Source organism: Callionymus lyra, chromosome 2, assembly GCF_982586985.1.
Source record: "Callionymus lyra chromosome 2, fCalLyr1.hap1.1, whole genome shotgun sequence".
NCBI lineage: Eukaryota > Metazoa > Chordata > Actinopteri > Syngnathiformes > Callionymidae > Callionymus > Callionymus lyra.
In genome coordinates this window covers 38,811,043-38,823,411 of record NC_141819.1, presented here as the reverse complement: position 1 = coordinate 38,823,411, position 12,369 = coordinate 38,811,043, and the positions used below count along the sequence as shown (strand labels likewise).

General features: G+C 39.6%; 1 protein-coding gene across 1 annotated transcript in view; it reads right to left on the bottom strand.

The window, feature by feature from the left end:
• Positions 1-1,574: 1,574 nt before the first annotated feature.
• itga3b (integrin, alpha 3b) overlaps positions 1,575-12,369 on the bottom strand; it is a 32,418-nt gene continuing 21,623 nt past the window's right edge. Inside the window, exons 10-26 of the mRNA XM_087785082.1 lie at positions 12,266-12,352; positions 12,137-12,204; positions 11,922-12,067; positions 11,140-11,286; positions 10,979-11,076; positions 10,738-10,906; positions 10,590-10,667; positions 10,434-10,513; positions 8,855-8,932; positions 8,688-8,790; positions 8,374-8,550; positions 4,752-4,886; positions 4,558-4,671; positions 3,401-3,499; positions 3,208-3,333; positions 2,935-3,108; positions 1,575-1,743 (exon numbers count right to left, since the gene is read on the bottom strand). Of these exons, the coding sequence (XP_087641208.1) occupies positions 2,998-3,108; positions 3,208-3,333; positions 3,401-3,499; positions 4,558-4,671; positions 4,752-4,886; positions 8,374-8,550; positions 8,688-8,790; positions 8,855-8,932; positions 10,434-10,513; positions 10,590-10,667; positions 10,738-10,906; positions 10,979-11,076; positions 11,140-11,286; positions 11,922-12,067; positions 12,137-12,204; positions 12,266-12,352 (1,816 nt within the window). The 3' untranslated portion in view covers positions 1,575-1,743; positions 2,935-2,997. The remainder of the gene's footprint in view (positions 1,744-2,934; positions 3,109-3,207; positions 3,334-3,400; positions 3,500-4,557; positions 4,672-4,751; positions 4,887-8,373; positions 8,551-8,687; positions 8,791-8,854; positions 8,933-10,433; positions 10,514-10,589; positions 10,668-10,737; positions 10,907-10,978; positions 11,077-11,139; positions 11,287-11,921; positions 12,068-12,136; positions 12,205-12,265; positions 12,353-12,369) is intronic.

Genomic DNA, 12,369 nt, shown 5'->3' with positions numbered 1-12,369 from the left:
GAATGGTTCTGTTTCTGTGTGCTGGCAGGGTTTGTCAAACTCAGTCACAGAAGGAACCAAACTCTTAGTCGGGGGCGAAACTAAATCATTCACATAACATTATTATTGATTTTCTTTTTCTTTGAGGCTCAAATAATAGTTATTTCTGAGTGTGTCCAATAAAATTCATTTAACACCAGATTTACCATATTTTTTCAGATTATAAAACACTTAGTTTTCTTAAAAAAAATAAAATAAAAAGTGACATAAGTATTAATTCAGGTTGTACTTTGACCCAAACCCAATTTTACTTGGTACACTTAGCTCAAAAATCAAATGTTTAAAGACGACTCTAGTTTTACTTTGTGAGACTTTGGAGTAATACTTTATGAGGATTCGTAGTATTAATCGCCAAGGTTCAGGATTATTACTGTGCGAGGCTCAGTAGAATGAATCCGCAAGGCTCCATAGTACTACTCTGAGAGGCTCTGTAGTATTCATCTGGGAGGCTCTGTAGTATTACTCCACAGCTCCAAAGTATTTTCCCTGAAATGTTTCTGTAGTATTACTCTACATGCTCCGTAGTATTACCATGGAATGGCTTTGTAATATCACTCTACATGCTCCATTGTATTACCATGGAAGGCTCTGTAGTATTACTCCGCATGCTCTGTAGTATTTGCAGAGTAATTTTAGAAAGTGGCAATTAATGAGCCCTATAATTGACTCCACCATATGTATGCAAATACACCTGTTCATGGATATTACGCAGTATAGTAATATGGTACTCTTAATGGTTATATCTATAAACTCTGTCCCTTATCTTATCTTAAATACTGGCACCTTTATAGGATTATTAAAAAAAAAGAATAAGCGATTTGTCGGCATGTAGGTACTTAAATCAAAGCAGGTCAGGCATGAGTTAAAAAAAAACATATAATTAAAAATCACAATCCAGCTCATGTGAAGAAATAAACAACACAACCACACGTGTTGTCGGTCAAACATCAAGACTGCAGGTACAAAAACTCCTCCGTCCGTCTCTCGCTGGACCCACAGTTGTGACGTCCAGGCAGGTTGGCCTCGGCAGCAGCTGGAATATCTTGTGTCAGTCCAGGCTGCAGGTCCAGCTCAGCATGTGGTCTCATACAAAAACACACCAGCTGGTGCAATTCCAACACGTTCAAACTCAAAACAAACGCTTCTATTTACAATTCATAAGCTGCTGGAGAACATCTCCAGACCAACACAATTTTATTCAATCCAGTGTCGAGACTCGTTGAGCAACATTTTCAAATAAATAGCGAGAGAAGCCGAAAGAGTTCTCTCCGTCTGAGCCGCGGGGAAATAGATGTTGCATGTTTGAAGTACCTTTTCGGGTGGTCGGGTTCTTATTGAACATGTGACCGGTCCGTTTGGGTCGGGGCAGACGGGTCTTTTTTTGGCTCTACACAGAGTCCATAGTGAGGATGGAGGTCAGAGCAGAAACACAATCAGGCGCCGAAACAACTTCCAAAGTTAACACTGCATCCAAAAAAGAATTAAAACAACAATCTTGTCCAGTTATATTGCACCGGCAGAACCCAAGGCGCCTGGTCAGTACCAGTAGCTCTGCAGCTCGGTCCAGCTGGTCATCCAGTACCTTCTGTGCGGCTCGTCGGGCTGAAACGCTGCGTTGAACTGATAGCGCTCAGCCTTTCCAATCTTAACCCCCTGATGCTTTGGCATTTTCCGGTAGTAGATGGCTCGCCTGAAGAATCCAAGCTGGTGAGACATGAAAGAGGGAGTCAGGGCCAGGGTGAGAGGGGGAGGGTCAAGGTTACGCTGAGACTTCCCGAGCAGGAGAGCTGGAAAGTCGGTGAAGAAGAGGAAGATTAGTGCAGAAAGGTTGACTGGTGTCAGAGTGGAAAGAGGAAAACATCCATCGTGAGAAAGAGAAATCCAGTTTTTTGTCACAGATTTTGACTTCTGGTCCAGATGATGTGGTCTGTGAACATCAAGTCTCTACTCTTGTCTCTCCTCGTACTGGTCTTCGTCTCAACTGAAGGTCTTGGTCCTGATCTGAAGATTTAGTCTGATTGTGGTCTTGGTTTAAATAAAGTCTTGATCTTGTCTAGGTGTGTATATTGGCATGAATACAGCGAAACAATTAGTATCACGGTACAGAGGTAACAAAAAAATATATTGTGATATACTGTAGTAACAAGGATATATTTGTAGTATTGTCGAGTACTTGACTCTGGTGTTGTAGAATTTACAGACCACATGACTCTTGACGAAGTCGTAACTGCTTTAATTTGTTTTGAAACCAAAATATGTCCAAACATCAGCTTTAAAAACTGCTGGAGTCGACTGTATCCTCTCGTCCTCAGACATCGCCGGAATCTCCGATTTTATTGTTGCTTTGGAGCACCTAATGACTGCTGCCCTCTAGCAGCTAGAAGTTTAACCTAAGCAAAAATTGAACAAATAGGATGAATATTTGCATGTTAATTGTATCAGATACATTTTGGGCTAAACAATGGTTCAAATTTATTATCGCGATGAATTGCAATGTATACACAGAATCCCCTCCGTCATCATATTTATCAAACAACTATGAAATTAAAATATAAACCAAAATCATTTGATTGACGATGACATGATTAGAAAGCAAAACTAAAAATAGAATTAAAATTAAAATAACAAAACTGATTCACTGCAGTTGAATATTGATAAATAATTTTGATGAAATGTATAGATATTTAAGTGTATAGATATTCCCTAACTCTCATAACCTTGTCTCCGTATGGACGTAAGTCAAAAGTTTGACGTGAGGACCAGTCCGAGTCAAGTGGTCCGAGACGAGTCCTCTCTATGAAGGTTGAAGGGCCCACAGTGAGAAAGACAGAGGTTCTGACGTCAGCCCCAGAACCAGAGGGAGCAAAGAAAGTGGATTTGAAGGGTTCTTGTTACCCAAAAGCCCCAGTGGAGTGTGCTGCCGGGCCCCCACTACAAGGGGGGCCCCGTCTGGGGGTCTCAGTAGTCCTCTGTTAGCCTCTCTGTCTCAGAGGGCTGGATCTTCATCTCGGCTTTCTGGGCCTTGGCCTCATACATCTCCCTCCTGCTGGCTCTCTGGAAGAAGCCGCACTGGGGAGGCAGGAGCAGGGTGGTGGAGAGGTTTAGACTTCGGCTCGACAGTCTCCATGCCTGTCCAAACACCTCAGCGAAGCAGAGGATGCCACTCACCTTCCACAGAATCAGAATGATGATCCCCAGAAGCAGGATCCCCGCCACGGCGGCGGAGATGATGATCCAGAGGGGTAGCTCGTACGGCGTCTCCACACTGGTCTCAGGTTCGATGTCCAGCGTGAACTGTACCAGAAGACTTGTTTTGAAATGTCCATGCTTTGAATCAAACATTGTGTGTCTAGATGGTTACCATGGCGCTCTGACTGTCCATCTTGATGCTTTGTTTGTCAGTAATCAGTCTCAGAGTGGCTTGACCTACGACCTTCACCCACTGAGCATTTGAAAAGTCCTGAAGAGACAAAAACACCATTAACAACCTTAAACACATGATCAGCACGTCATTGGTTGTAAATACATCTGCTGACCATTACTGGGTTAATTATGAAATCACAAGTTCCTACAGCGCAGTGGTCAGTGAACGCATCATTCAACCAAAAATCACTCATTAAATGTTATGTTAAAATGCATACCATAGTTATTGGACTATTATTTTTTGGAATAATTGAATTGAATAATTTCTATATTGAAAGGTTGAATTTGTTTTTATTGTAATTAGATTTTTTTTAAATTTAATATTTTCAAAAGATTCAAGTTTTAAATTCAATATTTTTAAATGTGTAGACTTTTAAATTAAATTTGAACTTTCAGCCAATCATGCAACACACTGATGATCATGTGGTGGATTCCTAAGATTTTTGTAATCCAAATTGAAAAATGCTTAATTTAGATATATTATTTAATATTAGAAATAGAATATCAGACAATGTTTTTTAAAAAAGTAATTAAAAAAAAATAGAAAACATCATTTTTTTTAAATTCAATAATAAAACTAAATCACCCTTGAAAATATAACTCATTAAATTCGATTTTAAAAAGGATTCAATGAGTTCTATTTTCGTTTACATGTAAAGAACAATACATTTGACCAACAATTTTTTTGCACGACAGACTAGTTTAATGTGATAATATAACATTTTTTTTTACTATTTTTATCTGAAGTTCTGTCTGAAATTAAAGAGTTTGTATTTCACTAATTTTTATTTAAAAAAAACAACCATCCAGACAGTAATTATCAATAGAAATCTTATAAAATCTCTCATGGACCACTGTTATGGATTTAGCCACATTGTTGTATTAGCCATAGAGTTCAAGGAAAGTATGAGTCAGATCTTATCTTAACAACCGTATCTTTATATGTCGCATTTTCAATATAGGCATCAATCTAATTTGATTTTGAGTTACCGTCCATCGGGCCAGACATAAAGACTTGGTTAGTGTTAGTTTGACACCTGTGCTCTACACTGTGGATGTCTGGCTAAAGGCTCGTCTATATGGTCGTCCACCGACCTCTAACATGGTGCTGTTCCACAGGCGCGAGTGGACGTGAATCTTCGCCGAGTTGGTCATGTTGAGCAGAGGACACGAGAAGGTCACACATCGCGCCGTTCCTTTAGAGCATTCCTGGAATAAAGCGGGAGGAAAACAAACTGAAATGAAACATGTGTACCGACATTTAATGTCTCTTCCTAAGATGTTCTTACCAAGGAGTAGGACTTTTTCCGCGGACCCAGCAGCTCGATCTTGGCCTGTGGTTCAATAATGTGAGGCGGAGTCGCATCTTCGCGCTCGTCCTCTCTGATCTGCCGCCGCACACGTCTGGAGCCGCCCTGGGACAACTGCATGGTGACGGGACAAGGACACATTAGGAAGCCAAAGAGACACTGCGTCACGCTGTAATTACTGGTTTTGATAAAGCTCTCACTAAATCACCACCAGAATAGATTTTTTATTTTTAAAGCATCTAAATGTGGACTGATTTAAATGGAGGAGAGTATTCTATTCAGAGCACTAGGATGTTGGCGAGGGCTGACACTGGGCTTTTACTAAAAAACTATTCTTAACAGCCACAATCTGGCAGCAGGAACTTTTCACTGTCACAGCATCAGCTCACACTAAACACAAGATGAGCTACAGTCGGTGTACAGACGTGTTTTTCTGCAACATGGTTGATTCTATTTTAAAACTGAGCAGATGAGTCCACTTGAAAACAGTCGCCAGGTTTATTGTGTTCAAGAAATAACAATAAAAAACGGATTATTGATGTATTTAAGAAATGTATGCTAAACGTGTATATATTTCCTCAGGGGCCACGTTATATACTCTATGACTGTTCTAAGGGGCCGTCAAGCCAATAGAAGAATTTTTAATTATGCCATGCCATTTTTATGTTTATTTATATAAAGAAGATTGTAAAATGTAATAAAAGGCATGTATATATGACCATATATATATGTATATATCTTGAAGTAAAATAAATACTGACAAAAAGGACAAATAACTACATAAATGAGTGAAGGAAATTGTTACAAAATTCAATTGTTAGGACGTCAGAGCTGCTATAGCGGGACCATTGTGAGGGGCCATAAAACTAGAAATAAGGAAAGAGAAGACACAACATGACTAGTTAAACAAGTTAAAATGCTACATATCAAGTGTAAAAATACATAAGATATAATCAAATAAACCTAAATACCCTAAACTGTAAACGTGCTATATATTAAATACCTTTTTTTTTTTTTAAAGAATATCAAGATTCACTCAAATTATTCTAAAGACCAAGTAACGCTAAGAAAAAAAAGAGGTGAAAGGTCTTAAAATTAATCCATACTTTATGATATACAAAGTTGATAAGAACATGCTGTTTATTGCTTAAACTTCTATTTTTTGCTCAAGAATCTTCTTTCATCTTTTTTTCAGCTAAAGAAATCATTGGATGATATAGTTCAGGGGTTGAATCGCACAAGGTGCCAAAATCTTGTAGAAGTCTAAGTTAAGGTACACACGATGTATAATAACCGTATGGGAAGAAAGATTATGATTTTTCCTTCTTTGAGCCGATCTTTACTATGTCTAATCTATCTTTTATCGTTTCCTGAACACAACATCTTGATGGCTCACTAGGGGTGTTAACATCTACATGTGTAAATGGTTACACGGATAACAAATCATAACTGAAGGTCATGTGATGTGGGAGAGAGGTGAGAGGTGTCAATAAAGACTCAAAACTTTGTCCTGTTTTGACAGCGACAACTCACAATCTTTCATGAAGGATTGTGAAACGATAAGGCAAGTACCACTATTGCATTCACACACAAGTGTTAGTTGTATTTATAAAGGGATTCAAATGTTTGTAAATGAAAAAATAAATAAAATGCTTCATAGAATTACTCTGAGAGCCGTGTGACTATATGGAGTATTACTAAGTGGACACGTGGTGCTGCTTGGTAGCTTAGCAAAGTCATTGGTTCGCTGTCTATAAGTTCAACCAGAATTAATACATCAGGCTTTGGAAAGAAATAAACGATTTTAAGTGAGTTTTATATACTGTCGATGAATTTCTGTTATGTACTCGTTGTCATGGCTTTAATCTAGTACAGAAATAGTTTTTTGTCTGATAACTACTGGAAGTAAGTAAGTAAGTAATATTTATTTATATAGCGCTTTTCTAGACCAGGGTCACAAAGCGCTTAAACAATCAAAACAATACTCAAAAAAGTATATACTTTAAAGATCAAGATAATACTGAGGACAACACAGGAGTTCCAGAAAATCAAGGAAAAGCCTGAACAAATAGAAACGTCTTAAGATGTTTCTTAAAGGAGTCAGTAGATCATCAAGCGCAAAGAGAGAGGAAGATCGTTCCAAAGCTTAGGAGCAACAGCCTGAAAAGATTTCTCTCCTCTGGTCCTGAGCCGTGTGCGTGGAACCATAAGTAGATTCTGATCCACAGACCTCAGAGCCCGAGCTGGGGTGTAAGTCTGGATCAGATCAGTGATGTAAGGAGGAGCCTGACCATGAATAGATCTGAAAGTAAGAACCAGAATTTTAAAGTTGATCCTGAAAGAAACTGGAAGCCAGTGAAACAGTTTCTGGTCAGTTTTTTGCAGTGTCGAACAAGAGACATGTCTTTATCAAATACAACACCCAGGTTTCTCAGGCTCAGTTTGACAGACTGACCTAAGTCACCCAAGTACTGACTCAACCCTGGAATCTTATCATCAGGAGCAATCACCAGTGTTTCAGTTTTGTCCACATTTAGCTGTAGAGTGTTTTCACTCAGCAATTGTTTGATTTCTAGCAAACAATTGACTAAGCTGTTCAGCCTTTGGGGCTCAGTTGGATCAAAAGAGCAGTAAAGCTGGATGTCATCAGCAAAAATTTGATAAGAAACATCTGGAAATCTCTGAATGATTTTACCGAGGGGAATCAAGTACAGCAAAAACAATAAAGGACCCAGAACAGAACCTTGAGGGACTCCACACAACAGATCTGCCGATTCAGACCTCATTTGATTGGCAGATACACTAAAACTGCGCCCAGAAAGGTAAGATAAGAACCATTCTAACACAGACCCAGACAGTCCCACTTCATCCCTCAGTCTTCTCAGCAGGATCTGGTGATCAACTGTGTCAAAGGCTGAGGACAGATCCAAGGGAACCAGAATAGGGAATTTACCAGAGTCAGCCGACATCATGATGTCACTGGACACTTTCAATAAGCTTTGAATGAATGGAGACAGAACGCTCTAGTGGTTATATAGCGATACTGCGACTGAAAGATCATAAATCTCAGTTGTGTAACCGGTTTTATGACTGACCGTGACTGCATGTGTGTAACAAATAATGACATCCCTACGGGTCACACTATTGAATGGAAATAGTTGATCATTATTTGTTTATTAGTGTTACTGTAGTGCGTTGCACTTGTACTTCTATTTATTGTTATTGTTATGTTGATTACTGTTTAATTACTTGTTATTTGTGTAGTGCAGGGGTTAGACACTAAAGGAGAAACGCTTTTGGGCATTTGAAAATATATATCTTTTATTTTGTGTTTTCTTTGTTGTCGACCCAATTGTAATTATCAAAGTACCACTAATGTGATTAATATATTAGAGGAATACCATTTATCATCCATTTTAATTTACTATACTATAAAGTTATTTGAGAATTGTGTAACAGAATTATTGGAGCTATTTTGGTAAGATGGTTTCCCCCCTTAGAGTAGCCTGGAGTTGCCCAAAGGTTGGTGACCCTGGTGCAGTGTGTTTAATCTGTTTGGACACACGGGAAACAGCGTCGGAGACAAGCGTGTGCGACTCACAGTGAGGTTCAGGGGGTTGACCATCTCTCCGGGAGGGTTACATTCTCTCTCCGACTCGGTCACGACGACGATCTTGGTCAGATACAGGAGCCACTTCCCGTTGGAAACCTCCACGGGCCACTCAAACTCCACAGCTAGGGTCCCCAGGTGCCCCAGCGGCTGATCCCTCATGTTAACCTGGCCAGGGATGAAATAACAGTCATTTTGAGGGATTCAACCCTCAATTGCTCCCACCACAAGCTCTTATAATTCTGTTGTTGTTCCGTCTGAAGACATGTGGGTGATACGAGCGCGACTATTAGAAGCTGACTCACGTTGAAGGTGAACTCCACCAGACTGCCCACGTCACTGGTGTTGACCATGGCCGACTCACCCATCACCGTCCCTCCGAACTTGGTGTGCATCAGAGGGTTGGTTCTGGATACAAACGGCAGATAATGAAACTGTCGCTGCCGGTCGTGTCAATAAAGTTGTAGCTCACAGGGAGAAGGAAGGCTGGATGGTGTTGACGACGAGCAGAGTCGCAGACGCCAGCCTCAGGTCCTTCTGCTCGCTCAGACTGAAAACACATGGAAGTATTTAACTGTCAGCGAAGAAAAATGTTCCGTTCAACGAGGAGAAGGAAAACAAACAACAACTCATTTTAAATCATGTCGAACAAACAGTTGCTATTAAGATAATTGTTATTATCCCTGCCCGGGTTCAAACTATTGAACGGACTCAACTAAAACAATGGATCAAGAAGCTCACTTTATGGTTTCGAATAATCGACAAATATTTTAAATGTTTCCTCAACAGTTGCCAACGCGGGCGCCAGTTAAATGTGTCACGCTACTGCCACCTGTTGTCCTTTGGAGTGCATTGCAATAATTTACATTCAAGGGTTTTAGTAATAATTATAATAAAAACACATTTTGTTGAAAAGCTCGCAAAATGTACAAATAACAAAAGTAAACAATAAAATCACATAATAAATTTACTTTAAATGTTTTCGAATTATATCTATAAAGACAATGTTATTGAACGTGTCCTGGTTGTTAGATGCTTTATTGAGTTGGTTATTTAATTTATAATTATTAAAAGATAATTACATTTTTCTTTTAGTTCTAAGAGGTAAAACTTTATTCAGAAAACTAAAATGAAGATGATTCATTAAATTATACTTTTATGATTACTAAATCATAATAGTTTCGTAATTCATTTTTATGTTCATGTATTTTTGTAATATTTAAGATTGCGTTTTAATCGTTTTATCAAACATGAAGGTGCTTCTGATTCTAACTAAACTCAAAAGCTATTCTGGCGCAACCTAGAGCTCAAACCGTGTCATCACAGGCGGATATTTATCTCAGGTAAATATATCGTTGCAGAAGAGAATAGGATCTGCATTTATTTATTTTTAACTTAAAATCGGCAACATCACTTTTATTTATCTGTACTTTTATTGTCATGCATTTTTTTGCTTTTGTTTTTGCCACAAATAAACACAACAATATATTTTGAATCTTTTTCTTATATTCTCTTATGTTATTATTAAACAGAATGTTCATTTTCATTTAGTTTTAAAATGTAATTGTATGAAATAAAGTGGTAGTATTTGTAATGATAATTAAAGTATTTGAACTGGTAGTATAAGTATAAAAAGAGCAGAAGTAATACCAGTTGTAGTAGCACTAATTATAATAACTACAGTAGCAGATACTTATGTATTACTTGTAGTTATAACTAATAATGATAACTACAGTAGCAGATACGGATGTATTCGTTGTAGTTATAACTAATAATGATAACTACAGTAGCAGATACGGATGTATTAGTTGTAGTTATAACTAATAATGATAACTACAGTAGCAGATACGGATGTATTCGTTGTAGTTATAACTAATAATGATAACTACAGTAGCAGATACGGATGTATTAGTGGTATTAATAACTGTGACATCAATGGTATTAATAGAGGTGAAATCATTTTTAAAAGTTGAAGCAGTAGCGTCACAACATACTGACAACCAAAAAAATAACAAAACTGAACAGAAAATCAAAATTGGAAAATGTCTTACGTGGATGGAAGCATTGTAGTCTCGATCTCCTCAGTCAACAAAGCAATGTTGGACGTCTCAAACTTCAGGGACAAGGAAACCTGGCGACAACATGGACGTCAGCGTGACAATAATGATCAATTATCAATAAAGGCTTCCTTCATGATCATAACTTACTTTCGTGTTACCCTTGAGTGGATTACCCAAATCACAGATGACTGAGATTCCAATACTGCATTCTACATCTGTCTTGTTCTGAACACAAAAGATGTTGTCATGACAACGTGTCGTTTTGTCTTCCTTTGCCGCCCTCTAGTGGACATACCTCGGACCTGAAACCGGAGTAGATCAGCGCTTCAGGGACGGTGACGTTCAGCGTCGCGTGATGGGCGTCCTCGGCCTTCTTCCCGCCCGTCGGAAAGTTGGTCACCTCCACCGCCAGCCAAATGATTTTGATGTTGCTGTTGAACTGAATGATCTGCTTTCCGCCCTTCCTGTAGATGCAAACAAGGAAGTAGGATTCACGTCCACAGAGTCACGGTACCCCACAGCAGACCGGCACTCACCTGGGGTACGGCTTATTCCTGTTGTTCGCGTACTGCGCCGTCACTTGGAGGTTACTGGTGCATTTGTTGTCGTCGCCACACTCCTTCTGGAAGTGAATCTTTGGGAAACGACACAAGCGTTACGACCGCTGTTTCACTGGTTCACCTCCAGAACTTCTCACCTCACTCCTCTGGGTGAGTTTCTGATCCGGGCTGAGGATGGGGTAGGCGTCCAGGTTCTGTATGGTGCGTCGGATTTTAGCTGCTGGTTCGTGAAGGCTCATGCTGAGGGAAAAGACCACCGGCTCCAGTTTGTCAACGACAGAGGCCTGTCAGGGAAGTAAGTTGGTCAACGTCCACTTGAAATGTTATTATCAACAATACAGTAAAAACATGTTTAAAAAGAAAGTGCAAAAATATGACTAGACATATGGAAGTTTCTGCATTAATGAAGCCATACCCATCCTGCACGTTTATTGAACAAACTCTACATAGTAAGTAAGTTAGTAGTGACCATTGCAATTTTAACTAGTTTAAATCAGCAACATTGATTTAAACTTGTAAACTCCACATTGCATATGAGGTGCAATCCCTCTCAACAACCCTCTCAGTAACGCTAACCAGAAAAGCTCCCACAATGCTTTGCCGCCCAGTCAACCACTGACAGCTGTAGATTACTTTTAACATAGGAACATAGACGTAGAAAGCGACCAATCAGCTGTCACTAAACAGAACAGTGTGTAAAAAGGCATCATGGGAATTCCCATTGTTGGCACCATAATTAAGGTGAGTGCAGTTATAGTGTCAACCACTAAGTTCTGTGTTCTGATAAATCCCCAGTTTCTAAGAGAGTGAACAAACGCAATAAAAGTTATACCTGATACAATGCGTTTAAATATTTAGTACTGTGTACTTATATATTGATATACATTGATTGAACCCAAATTAAAGTGCAAGATCTTACCACGACGACCAAGTTGAGGACATGGCACTGAAGTTTGCTGGACGGCACAGTCAAGAGTCCCGTGAAGGTGTCCAAGCTGTTGTCCTTGAAGCGAACCCTCGGGCTCCGCCGCCGCTCCATGTCGGCCTCCACCGTGTAGTTGACGGCTGCGCACAGGCCAGAATAAACATTGGTTAGGTTCGGCTGTTTGTGGCCTCAGAGTCGAGGCAGCTTACTTATGTCTTTCTTGAAGTTCTTGTTGCCGTTGCTGAGCGTGAAGGACATGCAGAGGTTCGCCGCGATGCTGTGGAGCGTCACAGAACGAGTTCAGTCAACCGTTGACTCCTACAAACAGGAAGACTCACCAAGCCGTGTTGACAGGACAGTGGTTAGGATCCACGATCTTAGGCTCCACTGTGAAGTCTGTCTGCATGTGAACGACCGGTCGGGCCCTAGAATGAAAAATGAA